A 20,941-nucleotide genomic window follows, 5' to 3' on the forward strand; every position below is an offset into this window, starting at 1 on the left:
CAGATCTGCAAGCTCCAAACGCGGCACGAAGCAATGTGTTTTGAGCTTGTAGATCTGCTACTTTTGCTATTTTTGAGTTTTAATCCTGAAAGGTGACCCGACATAGACGATATGCTACAAAACATTTTTAAATGACCCTTTTCTGATATAAATCTGTGTTGAGTACCCTTTTCTATCAATGAAAGTAAGGATATTCATGCGGGTAGCCAGGAGTCAAATAAATGTATTTGATTTAAAAAATAATTACAAATCTAATTAAGGGGAGAGATGGGGGGGGGAATGGTATCTTGTTTTCTATGTATTCAAACACATTCCAGCCCCCCCCCCCCCCCCCACCCCCCCAACCAATTATAATGGTTATAATGATAAGAATGATGAAAATAATGAAATAAGATAAGAATGATGATAATTACATGGTATGCAATAGTTGTGCCCCTGTGTTACTGTTACCCATTTGGAACAAGGAAGTCAATTACTTTTTTTATTTTATGGTATTGTAATTGTACACACCTTAATTTTGAAAGACCAGTTTGCATACATTGAATGATTCATTAATGATTTGTAATCATTTATATGAATGAATTATTATTCATTCTTTTGTCACAAGCATGAAACAATGTGCAGAGGTTCAGTGTAAAATACACACCCTAACAGGTACAATAGGTTCCATTTGTACCCTGGAGTTAAATTATCTTTAAGGATTTACTGTATGGTTGAAGATCCTGTTGATTCCTTTGCCAAATTATTTGTAAATGTACTACTTTGTTTTACATTGTAGACTGAAAATGTTTTCCAAAAAATAGAGCAGTATTAGAAGTACATATACAGTCATTTATGAGCAGACATCAGCTGTGTAATAGTGACCTATGGTGGAAATAATAATAATGATTTAACAGGGAAGCCCCCTCCTGTATACATTCACTAACTGTACACGCTAATGCCTCATTTATGCTCTGTTGTGCCAACAAAGTATAAAAGGCTTAAACCAGCCAAGTTTCAGCTTGGCTACTCACGACAATCAGAGGGGATTTTTATTTGTTTTCCTTCTTTGATCATCCTCTGTCACCTTTCCCCAGCCATGTGGTGCAGGTGGACGCGAGGTCTGGTTTTAGCACATTTCCAGTGAACAGGAAATGCCCCCCAACCAACCAACCAACCACCCTCACCACCAAATAAATCAAAAATTCTCCCAGGGGTATGGCTTTCCTCCTTGAAATTAACTTTGAGCTTATTCATCACTATGGAACTTTGCGGAAGTTAAAAGTAATTTAAATTAAATTAATTTCACTCCCACCTCTTTTCTCCATTGAATGCCACTCTAGGAAGATGAGCGATATTGTTCCTTGAAAAGTGTAGATATGTCAGTACAAACAATGTCATGCTCTTTCTGTTTAGAATTAAGCGGCCAACCCCCAATTCAACGTGTCTAAAGCTGAAGTTTCATCATGATCCTGTTTTATTTAACTGCATTGGGACAACAGTTGAGTTGAGCATACAACACAAGGAAGTTTTCTTTCTTTAGAAGAAAAAATGTAAGAAAAAGAAAAAAGAAAAAAAGAAACAACACCATAAGAAAGAAACGAAAACAAACATTTACCCCAATAGGAAAAAAGTAATAGATTAATATTTGCTGGTGATTATTTTTATAACAAAATTACATACATGTACATAATGTCTTTGAGAGATGCTATTTGCTGTATACTTGTGCTCGCATTGAAAATGAGTGGGACACTTAGAACAGCAGCAAGGTCCAGCATACAAAGTTTCAGTAATGTGCAATACAAAAAACGGCATGCTGTTTTAAAATGAGGAACGTCACGTACTGTACTATGCAACCGCAACCGTGTACATCGCTTCCTGCTGTGGCTTCACCAGTCCACCTTTTCCAAGCAGCTTTCATCTGAACTCTTAAGGGAAATTTTGTGTTAATATTTTCTTTTCTTTTTTTTCCTTTTCTTTTTTGTTCTGTGGGAGATGAAACCTTAACGGCTAATGCGGTATTGCATGCATAATATACCATTCTAATTTATAAAAATGAATTAAAAGAAAAAATATGTCAAACAGGAGATGATTGTGTCAAAAGGCAAAGTTTAAAGTGAAAAAAAAAAGCTTTTCTTTTTCAAAATAAAGAGTCGTTCTAAAGTTGCCTCCGGTGGTTTTGTCACAGTAATGTATGTTTATTGTACCATTTTCAACATATTTCATAATGAAGCAAATACTCTAAAGGCAATCAATTTGCATGATCATGCAGGCTGAAGGTTTTATGTCATCCACCCTAGGGGCAGTGATTCCCAACCTGTGGACCAGGGCCCACTGGTGGGCTGTGAGCAGCTTTCATCTGAGAATCTGAGAATTTCATCTGAGGTGGGCCCCCAAATAGTTGGCAAAACACTGGGTCAAGGTAAATTAATGGGGTTGAAATTTTGGCATCAGCATCACAGAAAGAAGTGCATATCTCTGCTTCTGAACATGTTACTTTCATGTCATTTATTGGTTTTAGGTGGCAGGAAAGCACCATAGATAACAGGGAAGCATCATAGAAGAGAACGCAGTTTGTGACTATTTATGAGCTCAAGGACTGCTTTCACAGTCCTTGGCTGGTTGTCAGGAGTCATTCAGGAGGCTCACTTGACACTGCTGCATACATCCTCTTTATCTCTTCTGTGTTACGGCTGAACTCCATAATAACAATAACATCTGTATTTATATAGCGCCTTTAGAAACAGGAGTTACAAAGTGCTGCACAGAAAATGTACACATAAAAACAAAGCAAGGACATGGCTCACAGTTTGCTCTTTATTGCATGTGTCACCGAGTCCATCTGGATGTTTTCCCATCTTTGCCAGGTTCCATGCCAGTCCACAGTGCCCCAGTCTTGTCATAGTTACAAAACGAGCCTTCCTTTTTTAATTGTTTCTCGTCACCAACGTAGGGGGATGTGTGTGAAAACGGATCATAAATACCAAACCCATGCTGTACAGGAATGTTGAATTCCTGTTTAGGTCCAGTTTAACCACTTAAACCATCTAGACTAGAGTAAACTGGACCTGAGTCTGTACTTGGGCCGCTTTTTTCTGTCTACATCAAATCTCTTTGCCCAAAATACCCGAGCTTGTAGATCAAAAGCAAGCTTGTAGATCAAAAGCAAAGATGGGTATTTTTTATTTTATTTACATTTTTGCCCGGCTGAAGAGAACACAAAAGCACTAATTGAATAAAGACCATGGTGTTGGTGGTATAGTGGTAAGATACAGAACTTGAGAAATAAAGACTGCAGAAGTAGTTGAATCAAATCCACCTTTGTAAGAGGCACAGAGTGCCGCGCTATTTGCTATTTTTGAAAAATCTTGAAAATGTGTGCATATCTTTGAAATATATATACATTTTTAAAGCGAACATTTTTAACTCAAATCTTTGCTTCTGGGGGTCCCTGGCACAAAACATTTTCAGATGGGGGTCCACGGCCAAATGTATATCAATTTAGGGGTCCTTGGCATGAAAAAGGTTGAAAACCACTGTTCTTAATGGCAGTGGTTCACAAACTTTTTAGCTCAAGAGTCTTGAGGCTTGGGTCCTGGCTCCCGGGGAGACATCAAATTTCTCTTTTGGGTCTTGAGTCTTGGGACTCAAGACCCAAAAGAGTCTTGAGTCAAGACCCAGGCTCCCAGAGAGCCATCAAATGTCTCTTTTGGGTCTTGAGTCCCAAGACTCAAGATTCAAAAGAGAAATTTGATGTCTCCCCGGGAGCCGGGGTCTTGACTCAAGACCCAAAAGAGAAATTTGATGTCTCCCACGAATCATACGAGGAAGTAAAATGTATATCCTATTATAGCCTATTATATGCGCCATGCATCCAACCAATATGTCTGTGCTCAGGAATGTGTCAAAAACAAAAAAATCTCCATGAATTCAAGGCTTCATGGAGTGTGTAATTGATAGAAAATAAGTATTTTTGGGGTGAACTATTCTTTTAAGTGTCTTATTCAGGGACACTTTTACACCTTGCTGTAGCCTGGGATCAAACCTGGATTTAATGGCTTCATAGGCTTGCTGGCAGGCTCTCTAACCATTCAATTATGGCCACATCATCAGCTACAGAGATTCTAAGGGATTTCTACTCTGTAACAGTAAAGGGGTTTCAGGGGAAACCAGCAAAATGAGGAATAATATAATAAAAGACTGTCTTGCTAATAAAGCGTCATGTCTCTCATTTTTTACAATGTTGATATTACCTTTATATTATTTAATAAATTATGCATTTCATCCTCTATTGTCCAGCAACCTTTATGATAAAGGCGAAAAAAGATAGTAGACCCGTGGGAGCCAGATTGCTCAGGCTCCTGTGCAGGGAATCGATCCCGGGATCTTGTGGTGTGAAGTCCCTGCCTTGTTGACATAATTATTTTAGCCTGCTTTACATGATGTTCTTTATGGTAGTTAGTTAATAACAATCATATTTGATTTACTGAAGTGAAGGAATATATTCAACTATTTCTTTATACATTTTGCAACGCACTACCCCCACTGTGTGCACAACCATATGACGTCCATACGAAAAGCATAATTCAATGTTGCACAAAAACGGCAATCTGGGAAGCCGTGTAAAAAAAAGGGGGGAAACAGCGCCCCCTGCGACGTCGTATGGACGTCCAAAACGGACGTCCGTACGACGTCCGAGTCGGACCTCAATCAGTAAAGCAAGCTACTTACTGAGTGAGGTCCTGACTCTCAGACGTCGTTTGGACGTCCGTTTTGGACGTCCATACGACGTCGCAGGGGGCGCTGTTTCCCCCTTTTTTTTTTGGGCAACGTTGAATTATGGGTTTCGTATTGAACTGTTAAGTGTTTACAACATGGCTTTTCCTAAGTAACTCATGAAGACTATTATCTTCTGTATCTGTCATGCCAAAAATAGGGTCATTACAGTGAGGTGACGCAATCCAGCCCTGAAAAAATGTAATCGATGCCAATGCAACAGTTATACAACAAATTATAAAGAACACTTAGTTGATTATTTATCTTATCTTTTGACATTGTGTAATCATACACTGACTGAGCTAGTGAGCCCAGACTTAACAGAGTGTGATTCAAATGCCAAATGAGCAAGCAAGCACACTACATATATGCTGGTTATTGGTTTAGTAAATAGATTTAGTGAGAAATTGTATTCTGTGGTGGCCAGTGGTTCTCAAAAGGGTTCTCAAACCCTATGCCTGACATTTTACAAAATCAAAACAATCAAGTCAATAGTTGGTCAATCAAAAGAAACCATCCATTGGCTTTTGTACAAGAGTAGAGCCCTGTGGCCTACTTTACAGCAGGGAGAGATAATTGAATTAGATGGTTTTGAATTTCTTTATGTAAAATAACTGTGATTTTAACACAAAAAATAAAGCCACGAACCCTGGAACAGCGCCCTCTACTGGCCATCTACTGGCAGTGGCGTCAGACTTCGGTGCTCTATATCCATTGCCATTGACAATGCATTGGGCGCTTAAAGTTAAATATCTCAAAAACAACAAAACATTTCAAAGTAAAAAGTTCAAGCATTTGTGTCCACAGTAAGATGAATTATAAAAAGTGTGAATGGAGTTTCTAGGTGAAAGCGTTGTTTGAGGTGCCAAAACTTTTAAAGGAGTAGGCTACATTTCTAAACCTATGACACATTTCAAAGATTCGTTTTCAGGCAAACATTGTTCACAGTAAGATGAACATTTTAAAGTTTGAATGGGGTTTCTAGGCGTAATGTAGGACTAGTAGCCTGCCAAAGTTTGTACTTTTTACCCTGAAATCTATAATATCGGCCTCCATTATAAATCTCTGAACATTTTAAAGTTTGAATGGGGGTTCTAGGCGTAAGCATATATGTAGGACTAGTAGCCTGCCAAAGTTTGTACTTTTTTCCCTTTAAATGTCCTAAAATAATTATGTCAACAAGGCAGGGATGTTTAGCTGGTATTATTATTATTATTATTAATATCACTGATATGCAGCCACAGCCATTCATGGCTAGTTCCTTGAGTTTTTGATATGCAAATCACAATGGCAGTATTTGATTGTTCTGTGATGTGGTTCTTTCTGAAAGATAATTTCTGAAAGATAATTCAAAAGTGCTGGAGTATTTCAACTTAACTGTACTAATTGAGGGCTAACATACAAATGAACGGTACAGTAGTTTACTAATCTGAGACACAATTATAACATGTGGCCGGGTGGTGTGGTGGTCTAAGCGTCAAACTCTCAGTGTCAGTGCAGAGATTCTATGTTCAAATCCCAATTCTCTTATAGGTCAGTGCTGGAGTATTTCAATTTACATTGACTGCTTTGAGGACAGTCAGGGTATGATTATACAATATCAACAGATAAGATAAATAATGAATGAAGTGTTCTTAACTATATACTTTATCGGGGAAAAAAGTAGTCTGTGGTTGTTTGAAAAAGTAATGTCTCAAGCGGGAGACGAACCCAAACTCCCAGAAGTAAAGGACTGGAAGGCTATTGATAAACGAGGTGCGCCACTGAGGCCGTCGCTAAGGAGCGGTATTTGGACTCTAGTAGAATGTGACACACACGCACACGCACACACATACGCACACGCACGCACGCGCGCGCGCGCACACACACACACACACACACACACACACACACACACACACACACACACACACACACACACACACACACACACACACACACACACACAACAGATCTACACCGTCCACGGTACTGCAGAGTGCAGACCGTCCGCGGCGGTAAAGGGTACACGTGTTTTTGGGACGAGCGTTCCGTAACGGTAGATTAAGCAAATTCAGAATCAGGCTAACAGCTAGCATGATTAACGGAGGGTGCGTTCGAAAATACAGCACTGAGCGCACTGGCCAATACAAACTAATAGGCGAGTGTGCTTTCAAATGTACATATTTTTTGATTTGATTGTATTGCTGTATTGTTGTATTGTGCTTTCTGCTTTGGCAATGTAAACGTATGTTTTCTCATGCCAATAAAGCCCTTTGAATTGAATTGTGTGCTCCGGTGCGTAATTTTCAAACGCACCCTTGACTGGAGCTGCTGGGGCTATCAGTCAAAGATGGTTCAATTGCAAGATACGCAACTCCAGCAAAGATTGTTAATATAGGAAGATACACTCTCCATTGGAGCCACTAGACCCACTACAAACATGTATTATTCAGTCTTATGCTAGATGTGCTCCTGTTTCTGTCAATATTAACCATATATAGAGATATATATCATTATAATTATAATCATATATATAATTTTATATCTATCTATCTATCTATCTATCTATCTATATATATATATATATATATATATATATATATATATATATATATATATATATATATATATATGTTAATTGATGGACTTTGAATTAAATTTAATTTAATTTCATAATTTGACTTTCTCCCTATATAATATATATGTTAATTGATGTACATCAATTAACCATCTTTGACTGATAGCATTACGCAGCTTCAGCGCGTGCAGCCTGTTAAATCAGGCTAGTTGTTAGCTTGATTCTCAGTTTGCTTACGGAACGCTCGTCCCAAAAACACACCCCTTACCGCTGCGGGTAACGGCGAACCCCGCGGACCCCATGTGGACGGTACAGCAGATATATAAATAGATGGATTCCATGTAATCTCAACATTGCATGCATGGCGCATTTAATAGTATTGTAGATTCACACTCTGTTAATACTGGGCTCAGTAGCCTGTGCTTGGATTCGATCTTATGACCTTGTGGTCTGAAGTCAACAGCTCTTCTTCCAACAGAGCTAACCAAGCACACTGTCCCAAGACTCGAACCAATTACTCCTGCGGAGACATCAAATTTCTCTTTTGGCCCTGGAGTCCCAAGACTCAAGGCCCAAAAGAGAAATTTAATGTCTCCGTGGGAGTAATTGGTTCGACTCAAGACCCAAAAGAGAAATTTGATGTCTCCCTGGAATCATACGAGGAAGTAAAATGTATATTAAGCAAGAAAGGAAACATGGCCGCAATAAATGGATCCAGGGAGAAAGCGTGGCAAAGTATTGCCGACAAATTAAATGCACAAGTCTTCCAAAAATATGTACAATCTATATACAAGTCCATAAATATATAATTCAGTTAGGCTTAAACATGAGGAGTGTATAGTGAATATTGGAATTATCGCCTACTAATCTACAATGCGATAGCCTACATGCGCCATGCATCCAACCAATATGTCTGAGTCTGTGCTCAGGAATGTGTCAAAAACAAAAAAATCTCCATGAATTCAAGGCTTCATGGAGTGTGTAATTGATAGAAAATAAGTATTTTTTGGGTGAACTATTCTTTTAAGTGTCTTGTTCAGGGACACTTTGACACATTGCTGAGACCTGGGACTGAACCTGGGATTCATGGCTTAACAGACAGGCTCTCTAACCATTCAGCTATGGCCACATCATCAGCAGTGAGTCTAAGGCAGTTTTTGGGTGAACTCCCCCTTTAACACTTATTTTAACCAAAGAAAATCACTTACCCTAGCTTTGACTTTTACTTAACGGTCAAATTACAAGATATATAATTCTACCGTTTTTAATTCATGGTTGTTTGAAATGCTCACATCCAAGGCAGTAAACACAAATTAAAAAAGACAGAAAATTATCAGAACTTTATTAAATAGGCTATGTGATTTTACATTTAAAAAAAGCACACACATGACAATTCAACAATGGCTTTTAGTTAAGTCAATTAAGCTTTTCTTTGATCGTTTATGTTTTTACTGAACACAAGTCTGGATTTGAACCCCCAAAAAAAGCCAAAGGTGAGATGAGAGGTATATTTCAAGAAGCAGAATCAGACAGATGGCTAGCTACAGTCAAAATAATATTCACCAGAATACTACTCTATGGAATAAACCTCCTGGTCCTCACCTTCCTATGCATTGTTTACAACTGTGTTGTATGAGATTCAAAATAAAACATAGAAATAAGGCGGATCATGAAATTCCTTTAGGGCCCAGCGCACACTACAAATTACAATTAAAACTACACAACCATTTTTGTACTGGGAGACTGTATTGTGGCTTAGGTGGTAGAGTGTGTAGCAGCCGATAATGTAATACCTGGTTCAATCCATGTAACCTCCTGGCTCCATGTTAAAGTGTCCTTGATCAAGACACTGAAACCCTACCTGCTCCCGGTGCGTAGGTTGGTGCTTTGCATGGTTGACTCCACCCTCGGTGCGTGAACAGGTGAATGTAATCATATTGTAAAGCACAAGAAATACAGACCATTTCACATTTATTATTACAGTTGAACCTGGCTGTCAATATGTTAGCTTTGCTACATGCTAGGTGTTGAACATGTAGCTCACTGTGAATTACAGGACAGCATTTAACCCATTGAGACCTGAAGCCGATTCTACATGTCTCCTAAATCTCAACAGTTTTCTGAAAAACGTATGTTTCTGTATCAGTGGTGCTAAATGTTTTTCATGTCAAGGACCCCCAAAATTATATATATTTGGCCGCCGACCCCATCAAAATATGTTGTTCCAGGGACCCCCCAGAAGCAAAGATTTGAGTTAAAAATGTTCGCTTTAAAATATATCTATTCAAAGATTTGAACACATTTTCACGATTTTTCAAAAATAGCAGATCTACAAGCTCGTAGTGCGGCACTCGGTGCCGCGCTATGAGCTTGTATATCTGCTATTCTTGAATAGCCCAAAGTGTAAAATAATGCTTATTAGCTCAAATCTAAAAATGACACAGTTCCAGGTCTTAATGGGTTAATATACAGACTGAGAGTTCGACGACTGACTGACTTCCGGCAAAAACAACCATAACATCGAGATTATCACTGTTGGCATGCTTACAAATATAAAAGAAATATCTTCTGATCACAAAGACGTTTTTTTTAAGGAGAAATTGAGCCAGGCATGGACTGGCTCCTATCAACCATTCCCCCTTTGTCACCAAGTCACAAATGTTCATGACCTGGCTTCCACCGCCAGTGTCCACAGTCTCACTTCTTTTTCTTGTCTTGTGTGGAGGTAAACCACTGGTCCAGCAGCCTCTTGCTGTAGTAGAGCTGCCAGCCGTGCACCTGCACTGCAATAACGATCACCAGGTACATGACGGACACGGCAGAGAAGCCAAAGATGAAGCGGTAGGCCTTGCCGTGGCGGTAGAGCTGCTGCGCCACAGGGAACATCTCCATGGATCCGTAGAGGAGCGGAGACACGCAGAAGAGGCCAGCACTGATCATGGAGATGACCAGGTAGCTGATGTTGTTACGTGGCAGGGCCATGAAGCTGAACACGGTTGGAATGATGCTCAGGAGGTACGGGTACTCCCACTGGTACGGAGTGGCCACCACCTTGTGGGACACCAGGCTCAGCTGGCTGACGGTCACCTGCAGAGCAAAACAAAACCAATGTGAAAATGAGAACTGGTATTCCAAACGTCCTCCTTATTCATTTCAACCAGTAGCTGTTGTCTTTCTTGTAATGTCACACAGAATGAGTAGACGGTGAACCCACAATGTATTTACATTTTTAAGATGTTATCTGGATTGCGACAGCCGTGTTTACCACTCATTTACACTTAATTGAAAAAATGTATAATAAAGTAAAATGTAAGATATCTATCTATAAAAGGAGACCTTCTTCCAAAATCAATAATCACAATATAGGTTAACGTATGTAAAATCACATGATCATTTGCCTAGTTGATGTTCCATCACATTGGACTGCATGGCAATGGGAAGCCAAACTACTGTCAACAAAACTCTAGGCCGGGATCGTTAAGTAAGTTTGGCCTCTGTCCAATTTTTTCCTTGCCATTAGGTGACGGGCCAATATAAAGGCTAATTTAACAAATGAATAGTTAAAAATGTTACTGGGACTCCATAACAGACTACCTTATAAGACATACATTTGTGAGAGAAGTAGAGAATAGATCAAAATAAACGAGCCAAGCACAAGGAATTGTTTTAGACAGCACCACGAGACAAAGCATGGTAAGGATAAGGATAATTCCTTTTAACAGGTCGTTCATGAAAGTCCTTGCGGTCTTGTTTCCAATGAGAACCTGTGAGCAATTAGGGGTTAAGAGTCTTGCTCAGGGACAAATTTCATTTCATCGACACATATGCTGACCTGGCCTGGAATCGAACCTGGGCAACCAGGGCCTCTGGCTCCCTAGGCGGGCTCACTAACCATTCAGCTATGGCCGCCCCCTTCGAAGTGGTCTTTCCACACAATACAGACGGACGAAAGTGAAAGATTAAAGCACTGACAGCAGGTTATGCACACAGCAGCAGGACAGCACCAGACGTGGTCCACTGACTTTTTACACAGCGTTCAGCACCATATTTCACTCCTGTGCTTGATTGTCTGTGCCTGGTATTCACTCTCAACATGGATAAGTATAACAAGCATTCTTCAGGTGAGGATAGCTTCTCTATTTGCACATTATAGCTATATGTTTGACAGTGAGCGTCGGACCGACCGATATTGTAAAATAAAAAGAAATGAATGATTTTTTTAAATTTTCAAAATAATCTGACAGGCCAGAAATGATTGCTAATTACTGGCCAATTACGGCTCTAGGCTGCATTTCAATTTGCGATATGAAAAGAATCCTACAACACGATGACAATGATAAATGCCAAATATCGACGTATCGCCCAACTGTATGTTACATAATAGGACCCACTTCCAAAAATGGCAAAAAATAAATAAATGTGTTTTCTACATACAGACTTTACGGTTTTAAAACAAAGGGCTGCAGAAGATCAAATGTTTGGCTGTTACCTGAGCTGCCATCAGCACCCAGATCAGGACATGGACAATGTTAAGTTTACGGATCTCAGACTTCAAGGCAACACTGTAGAAAACAAAAAACAAAACAAAAAAACAGAGTTGGTAAATGGTGGGCAGTGTCTCAAAGAACAGTTTCCACAACTGATTATTACATTACAAAATATAACATTGCTATGCATTTTATCAAACACTTTGTCATTTCTGTTCATTCTTGTTATGGAGGTCAAATCTGGTGCTCTCTAGGTCAGTGGTTCCCAAACGTTTTAGCTCGAGACCCAAAAGAGAAACTGTCTCCCCGTGACCCAAACTAGTGCAAATAGCAGATCTACTAGCTCGCGACGCGTTGTGAGCTTGTAGATCGGCTACTTCTTCTTAAACATTTGTTTTAGAAAGTATTGCATTTCTTTGATTTTTTTTCTTTGCATTTATTTATGAAATTATTTTTGAAACATTTCTCAATTTGTAGAGTCTAGGTATTAGTGCTGTATTTAGTGCAAAAACTAAGACCAAACCTCATCTGGTAGTGTGAGGCAACCCTCTCGCGGTGCTGGAAATCACTGCCATCTGTGCCCTCTGCTCTGGGGCCATCTCGCGAAGCCATGACTGATGCTCCTTCTGTTCTACCCTGGAAGGAAAACACATCAAGTATGAAATGAAGGGACAGGCACACTCTCTCTGTGCACTCTTCCTATTTAAGTTCAGTGAATTAGTCCAACACTATTCTGATGGCTAGTTGCCGGTAGGATTGGTCTTACAGGAGTGTGAAGGAGTGTGAGGAAGTCCTTCTTCACATGTTTAGATGAAAACAAATGGGGTCTGGGTGTGGTGTGCCGTATTTTGTAGCCCTGAGCAGGTTGAGGTCACCACTAGAGGTTATTCATAAACTTTCTGAAAGGACAGCAGGTCATTTTGAAGTCTGAAATCATTGATATTTCAGACTTCCCATCCCATCACCCACTGTACAAAAAAAGAAGAAAAACAACTTGGTCTTGCACCCAGGTGAAGCAGTAAAACCACAGAACCATTATGTCCACATTAACAGGAGGAAGGCACGATTCAAAAGCATAAAAGACTGGTTTGAGTTGATCACAGTTAAATACATTATTATTTATTGAAAGACTGTAAATGTTAAACCATTCATTCAGAGACCCAATGCAGATGTTTTGTGGCAGAACTATTTTATTTTATTGTTTGGCTGTGGACTCTGGTTGCTGCTGCTTAGCCACAAGCAACTTTTAGATACTATCAGCATTTATGCTGCTTGGCTAGTTGTTGCTATTACACTGCCATTTCTCCTCAGGAATGAATAAAGTTTGATCTTTTCTTATCTTAATCCAGATGATTGTAGCCAACAGAACTGAGAACTGTGACCAAGGCCTGTGGTCAAGAACTGTGACCTGTGAGAATTGTTTAAGACAAACCATTGTGTATTTTTTGTTTGTTTTTCTTCTTTTATTTTGTCAACACTGAACCAGATTGGAAACTCTTAATTCTACATTAAAATTTATTTCACCTTCTGAGAGAAATCAGATAATAAAGAACCCCATATATAGCTTTGTGTCCTGTGTCATCCATATGACCAGGTTACACGATAATAAAGTAATTTAACTTGTTGTATCAGACTTTAGGTGGTGGTGGAGAATGGAGTGTTGCCATTTTTATTTCCCCTACTATAAGTGGAAGTGTAGATAAAGCAAGCAATGGTGTAGCTCCGACGGAACCTCTCCCTCCGCTGTATAGCTACAGCGGAGGGAGAGGTTCCGTAGGGGCTAGCAATGGTGCTACTATTTGAACTGTAGATCGATTTGACCCAGCTCGGTTAGCCAGGTATAAGTTGATGCTGCTTAGCAATGGTGTAAAGTAACTAAGTCATTAAGTACTGTACTTAATCAAGTACAATTTCGAGGTATTTTTTACTTTAATGGAGTATTTCCAATTTGCAATACTTTTACTTCTACTTCACTACATCTAAGAGGCAAATATTGTACTTTTACTCCACTACAATTATTTTAAAACTTTAGTTACTAGTTGCAGATACAGATTTAAGTTCATTTTGATCAGATGCCAATACTTTTGTACTTTTACTCAAGTGACATTTTGAACACAGGCCTTTTACTTGTAAGAGAGTATTTCTACATTGTGGTATTTATTGCTACTTTTACTTAAGTCATGTATCCGAGTACCTCTTCCACCACTGCTGCTTTAGATACTGTAAAGATGAAGACCCACATCAGATCATTCATTCATGCACCACATGATGTAATTGCAGCAACAGCATCGGCACCAGCTGCCATTTCTGAGCAGCTAAAACGCTAACAAGTTTAAAAAGCTCGTGTCTGAGGCAACAGAATAAGCGTTTTAGCCAGCAGTACCTTTTGATTAAACACCACAAAACAACATCACGGGTTACAACGGTTCATTGTGGTCACTTACTTTAGATCCGATGTAGTTTATTAATGTCCTTTAAGAGATAAAAGTCCAACAACAACCAGGCACCACCTCCTACTCCCTGCAGCCAGCCGCAAGGATGTGACCGTGACGTCAGGAAGAACACCGGAAGTATTACATATCAATCTGTGTTGCCAGGTTTTGGGAGAGAAACAAGCACCCATTTTTATGAAAACAAGGCCAAAAGAAGCGACAAGAAGGCCACATGAGCACTTTAAACCTTTGCGACGACGCGTTGTGAGCTTGTAGATCTGCTATTTTCTAAATAAATCTTGGGAAAAACAGTGAAAAATGTATAATATTTTTGAAACACAAATCTTGCATGCATGGGGGTCCCTGGCACAAAATATTTTCAGATGGTTTAAACAACGCTCTTACGTTTTCTTTATGCTACTGTGATAATTTATCTTAAATGGTAATAAGGGAATTAAGCTTCGGCTTCAGCCCATACTTTAGGCCAAATAGTCATTTTGTTGACTAGTAAGTTGTACTGTATGTATGTTCAACTGTTTTGTTTAAAAAAAAATCATGACCGAAATAAATAAAATAACTAACTAACTAACTAACTAATAACTAACTAAGGAAACAGCCAAAATAAGCAACTACACCATCGAAAAAAGCCCCCCAAAACGCAACTACCTACCAATTACTGTTTACTGTACATATTTTTCTTTTTGATTACTACTGGTTTATGTGATGTTTTTGCATAGTATTCTGTCTGTTATGTTTCGATGAATTTAATACACATGGACGGTGGACCCCCAATGGAAAAAAGCCATAGCGCTTTCTTGGGTTCAATCCTCTTAGCAGTATTGAACTGTACTTCCCTGTGATTCTTTTTTTTGCAAACTGCTAATAAAGTATTCAATCAATCAAAACATATACTTACAAGCAACTTTACAGAAAAATAAGCCCAATGTGGCTTATAATAATAAGCAGACCTGGCAACACTGATGTGAGTGTGACGTGCGCAAGAACACAGGAAGTATGACGTCACAATCTGTGATTGGATAAATGGATGGCCAATGAAAACTGTACCCGGATCATCATGGGAGTAAATTATTACAGTTAACAATATCATAACGGATCTGTAGAACAACCTTTTCATGTCAAGGACACCCAAATTAATATATATTTGGTCACAGACCCCCATCTGAAAAGACGTTGTGCCAGGGACCCCCAGAAGCAAAGATTTGTGTTAAAAATGTTCGCTTAAAAAATTAAGTATTCAAAAACTTTCACTTATGTTGAAGATTTTTGAAAAATAGCAGATCTACAAGCTCATGGCGCGGCACAAAGTGATGAGCTTGTAGATCTGCTATTTTTGAATAGCCAAACTATAAAAGGTTAAAGTGGTTGAAATGATTGTGATGCTATATTAACCCCCCCCCCCCCACACCCCACACACACACACACACACACACACACACACACACACACACACACACACACACACACACACACACACACACACACACACACACACACACACACACACACACACACACACACACACACACACACACACACACACACACAGAGAGAGAGTTGTAGGCCTAGTCAAATTTAGTGGGGTATTTATTACATTGACCTAGTAGGCTTTTCTAATGACATGCCATTTCATATTGATATAAAGCAATAACTTGTATTTAAATTCAACAGTAACATTCAGCATGAAATAATTAATCCAGACTGGACAAGACACATATCAGTTTATTGGTTCATCTTTATACAAAAAAGAAAAAGGAAGAAAATTGAGGAAAAAAGCGTTTCTTGTTTGCCTATGCTGTGCACCATTGTCCAGAGTACAATTACATTTACTATATATCAACAAAAAATATTTACATTTGAGGAGTTTCATTCCAAAATTAGATATCCACCATTGAAAGTAAACTTATGAGAAGTGACAGATACTGATTATTGGTTACAACATAACCAATATTCTTTAATATTAATCTCTTAAGACTTGCTCATAATTTCTTAACAATATAGTTGGATCATGTGTAGTGCTTATGAAACTTTAGTTTGAATAGATATACAGTAGTGGCACTTTCATTTTGAAATAAAACCCCTCATTCACTGTTCAACACGACATAACAATTCCAGGTAATCAGTAGTCATACAAAATAAATTAGATAAAGGAATACTGACAAATAGACAAGGAGCAATTATTGCTCAGGTTACAAAACATTAATTTGTAAAGCAAATGTTCAAATGGCTCAAAAAGTTTTAACCACTTGAACCCCAGCATCCCTATTTTGGGGGGAACTTTCGTGGAAAATAGCAGATCTACAAGCAACGCATCGCGTTGTTTGATGAGACTCTGGGGAAGCCAGCCAGGAGTAATTGTCTTGGACAATGGCCATAGAATGATTTAGAAGCAGCTCAGTAACTGGGCAGTGTACAGGCTCTTTAATTCAGTGGTTCTCAAGTGGTTCTTTTCAGGTCTATGTATTTGGCCTCGGACCACCATTTGAAAATATGTTTTTCAAAAACTTGAAAATGCCTAACTACAAGCTCACATAGATCGGATATTTTCGAATGGATAAAGTATACAAATAGCCCTATTTTACATGTGGTTAAACTGATTCTTTTTTTTATAATAGCTCATTTTGCTAGGGATCCACTGGAACCTCATCAAGGACCCCTGGGGGTCTCCGCCTCCCCGGACCCACTTTCAGAACCACTGCTTTAATTCAACAGGAAAAACAGCAAATTTGCAAGTGATCATCATGGATATGCCTGGATAATATGCCTGTCCGGATCCGGTCTTTTGCGGTATCAACAGTGTCATACTACTTTCGTGTTGGGAGGAAAACAAGCCGTGTTCTGCTTTGGAGACTTACTAGGATGATTACCAGACCAGTAGACTGCTCATAATATGTTCAAAGCTGATTCACTCAAAAGAGCAGTTTGAGGGAAAATAGAGAGAAGAACAATGAGGACACCTACGCTGGTGTTATCAGAAACAGGCAAGTCTGTGACTCGTCACACGTGAAGCAAGATGAGGAGAATTTTCTCCTTGATCTCATTGCTGTGAAGTTTGAGGAGAGCTTCACAGCAGTGGTCATCATAGGAGAGCAGCCAGACCACAAAACTTTAGGACTTTGATATCGGTATGGGAGAACTAACCCACATATTGTATCACTTTTACAAATCATGGCGTGTAGATCAGCTATGTTCTGCGAAGAGGTTTGGTGTAGAGCGGAAGAAAAGAGTGCACCAAGTACAGAGGCAACTTATATCCAGTTTGCTAAGTATAGAGGGTTTAAGCGGTTAAAACAGTTCAGCTTCTGAGTTTTGGGGAAAATATTACTAGCTGATAACTGTATGTTTTGTTGCCGATAGTGGGCAACTTGATATGATATGGGAATTTATCTGATCTGGGCCACCTACTTAAAATATACAAAAGACACATTAATTTTATAATGTATATATACAAAAATGTTTCATAACATAAAACAGTTATGTTTGTTTCATAACATAAAACAGTTGAAATGAAAAACATTGATTCTTTGATGTTTTGTAACCTAAACAATAATCTACATGATGGCCCCTACTGAAAAGATGGAGAAAATGAATATAAACCAACCATATATTGTCAGATATTGTTATAAACTGAGTAAATGTATTGTACAGTGAACACCAATAAGGTCTTATGTGCCAAAATATGTAAGTATAGTGTGAGTTAATGCAAGCAGATTTTCATTGCTCAGGGCAATCTCCAGAAAAGTATTCTGCACTGATATGAATAAAACATTAATGCATGGCTTAAACAATATGAATCTAGGTATGCAGTGCACAATTATGTTTTTTCAATAAAACAACAAATCCATGATTCAAACAATAGAAGTCTCAAGGAAAAATAACATGAATGATTGAGATACGTACATCGGCAGCTGAAAATGAGATTAACAATAGCACTGTTTGTGGCATAGATTATATTTATTAATTAAAACATATTTCCTGTGAAACTGATGCATCCTCGTATCATCATCTCACAAACTCTTCCAAGCTTTCAGTATTCTTTTATCAGCTACTCAACTCTCTAAAAAGCTGATACAGGCCTTTGACAGCACACCTATTCATCAGAATGTCTATATACAGATTCTACCATAATACCATTTGTGCCTCTCCTGTGCCTCTAACATTAATTTCAGAGGTGATACTGTACAATCTGTCATAAGTGTTGCTTAAAAATTGACTACCCATCCAAATCAATCACATTGCTTCTACATAGTACATTTGGACGTGTGGTAGATTTCATCAGCATCATAGTGTTGTCACAATGGGTAATTATTCTGTCTCACTTACAGTGGGTACAATAAATATCCAGAGAACGTCGAGTGGACATACTGACCAGCATAAAGTCCCGCTGCCTGGTCAGATGGCAGCTGCACGTGCACCGTGTCCCCTTGGTGCAACGGGAGCACAGCACTCCCCGATGCTTGGTCCAGAGAGCCCTTTTTATACTCATCGTACGTGTACATTACTGGCTCATTGTTCCTCATCAGAGCCACCCACACGTTCCCTCCTTTGCAGTGGACATGGTACGCAAAATAGTAGATCCCGGGTACGCTACAGGTGAATAGGCCATTTTGGGGATTATAGTTCTGATTGCCGTTGTGCAGGAGCTTATCGAAGACGATGGGAGAGCCGACGGGAGGGAAGGGGTTCGCGAGCAAGGCGGTGAACGCCGGCATCTCCAGGCCGCTTCCGCCCAGATCGCCACCATTCTTTGGCTTTGTGTAACCTTGCTTTTGGCCGTTGTAAGGGCCCGTCGCGGGGAGAATATGTCCCAGGTCAGGAGACACGGCAGAGGGTCCCGGGGGTCCCGGGGGTCCAGGCACGCCTGATTGTCCAGGAAGGCCAGGGGGCCCGTCGGGGCCAGTCTTACCCTGAGGGCCGTTGTGGCCAGGGAGTCCCGGTTTCCCTTCACCGGGATATCCAGGTTTACCAGGTGGACCGATTTCACCTTTTGGCCCCGGATGCCCAGGAGGACCGATCGGTCCCCCTGGTCCAGCAAATCCTGGTATGCCCTTGGGTCCCTGGGGGCCTTTCTCTGCCGGTTGTCCCGCCTCGCCTCTCTGTCCTGGTAATCCCGGGTTACCAGGGAGCCCGGGTAAACCCTTGTGACCAGGCTCTCCTTTAGGGCCCAAGGGCCCTGGTAACCCTCTATGTCCTGGCTGTCCACCCGCTCCTGGTAAACCTGGCTGACCTGGAAGTCCCGGAGGCCCTAGGTCACCCTTTCCACCTGGTGGCCCTTTATATCCTCCGGCCCCCCCTTCCCCTTTTGGCCCTGGGAAACCAAGACCTCCAGGGAGCCCTATTGGACCCGGTGGACCAGGTGCTCCGCCGGGCCCGTGAGGGCCACCCATCCCTGGAGGACCTCCTTGACCTTTGTCACCTTTTGGACCTGGAAGCCCAGGAAAGCCGGCATGTCCCTTGTGGCCTTTAGGGCCTGCAAAACCTGGCTTGCCATAACCTGGCATGCCAGGCCCCCCAGGTAAACCAGGTGGGCCGAGTTCTCCTTTCCCACCCGGGACCCCAGGTTGTCCTGGTAAACCATTTAATCCAGGTTTTCCTAATCCTGGCAAGCCTGGTGGTCCTGGTGCACCACCGTCGCCTGGTGGCCCCGCCGGTCCCGAATCTCCAAGAGGACCAGGTTTTCCTAGTCCCCCTGGCTGCCCAGGGAGTCCATTCAGACCAGTTTTACCAATTCCAGGGAGGCCCCCTTGACCAGGGGGCCCTGGTGGGCCGCTGGGCCCTTTCATGCCTGGCAAACCAGGCAGATCGTGTCCTTTGTCCCCCTTAGGCCCTGGGGGACCGGGAAGTCCATGCATACCCTTATGGCCAGGTTCCCCTCGAGGTCCAAGCTGTCCTGGGAGTCCCTGACCCCCTGGTTTCCCAATACCTGGCAGACCAGGAGGACCTGGTAGCCCTGGAGGCCCAGATAGTCCTATGGGCCCTCCACCCCCACTAGGCCCAAGATTGCCCTTTGGTCCAGGCATTCCGCCTGGTCCAGGTTTTCCTGGCATTCCTGGAATTCCAGGTTTTCCGATTCCTGGATAACCTTGGGGGCCAGGAGGGCCTAGCTTTCCTGGTGGGCCTGGCATCGCATGGCCTGGCAACCCAGGGGGACCTTGTGGCCCTGGAGGTCCCGAAATTCCTGGAGGCCCCTCTCGTAGACCCTCTCCACCAGGACCAGGGGGAGGTGGGCCTTTAGCTCCTCTGGGGAAGGTCTGTCCTGTAAATGAGAAGAGAAAGGTCAGGATTGACCTACAGGATGGTAGTCAGGATTGACCCTAGAATTACATTTATATTGGCCCGGACAGTTGGTGTAACCGTCTGGGCACCTAAGCTGGTAATCCAAGCCTGACAGCGTGTCGCGGGTTCGACTCATGATCCCGACGGCCTTTGCTGCGTGTCACTCCCCATCTCTCTCCCCATTTCCTGTCAGCCTACTGTCCTACAGTATCAATAAAAGCCAAAAAATGAATCATTAACACATTCCACGCCAGAGTGTAATATCATAATGTACTCACCAGTGCCAGCGATTTATTGTTGTTTTTTTGTTTTTTTCACGTCACCACAGACCTCGCTAAATACCTTAAGATCACGCGTTAAACTGTTTGTAGACACACAGGGTAGCTGTGTGAGTGGCCCAGAGAAGACCGTTT

General features: G+C 41.0%; 2 protein-coding genes across 3 annotated transcripts in view; both read right to left on the bottom strand.

Moving 5' to 3' along the window:
* Positions 1–8,640: 8,640 nt before the first annotated feature.
* Positions 8,641–14,344, bottom strand: LOC311040452 (protein jagunal homolog 1-B). The gene is made up of 4 exons (XM_084050753.1): positions 14,247–14,344; positions 12,326–12,438; positions 11,805–11,877; positions 8,641–10,402 (listed from the first exon to the last, which is right to left on the bottom strand). Exons 2-4 carry the CDS (start codon positions 12,412–12,414, stop codon positions 10,013–10,015), a joined length of 552 nt encoding a protein of 183 aa, XP_083906879.1. The 5' UTR covers positions 12,415–12,438; positions 14,247–14,344; the 3' UTR covers positions 8,641–10,012.
* A 1,612-nt stretch (positions 14,345–15,956) lies between these two features.
* LOC311040446 (uncharacterized protein) overlaps positions 15,957–20,941 on the bottom strand; it is a 34,445-nt gene continuing 29,460 nt past the window's right edge. For both annotated transcript variants that reach the window (XM_084050742.1, XM_084050741.1), the window contains one exon: positions 15,957–20,508. In XM_084050742.1, coding sequence (XP_083906868.1) covers positions 18,572–20,508 — 1,937 coding nt within the window. In that variant the 3' untranslated portion in view covers positions 15,957–18,571. The remainder of the gene's footprint in view (positions 20,509–20,941) is intronic.

Source organism: Gymnoscopelus microlampas (genome assembly GCF_963454915.1).
Source record: "Gymnoscopelus microlampas genome assembly, chromosome: 24".
Lineage (NCBI taxonomy): Eukaryota > Metazoa > Chordata > Actinopteri > Myctophiformes > Myctophidae > Gymnoscopelus > Gymnoscopelus microlampas.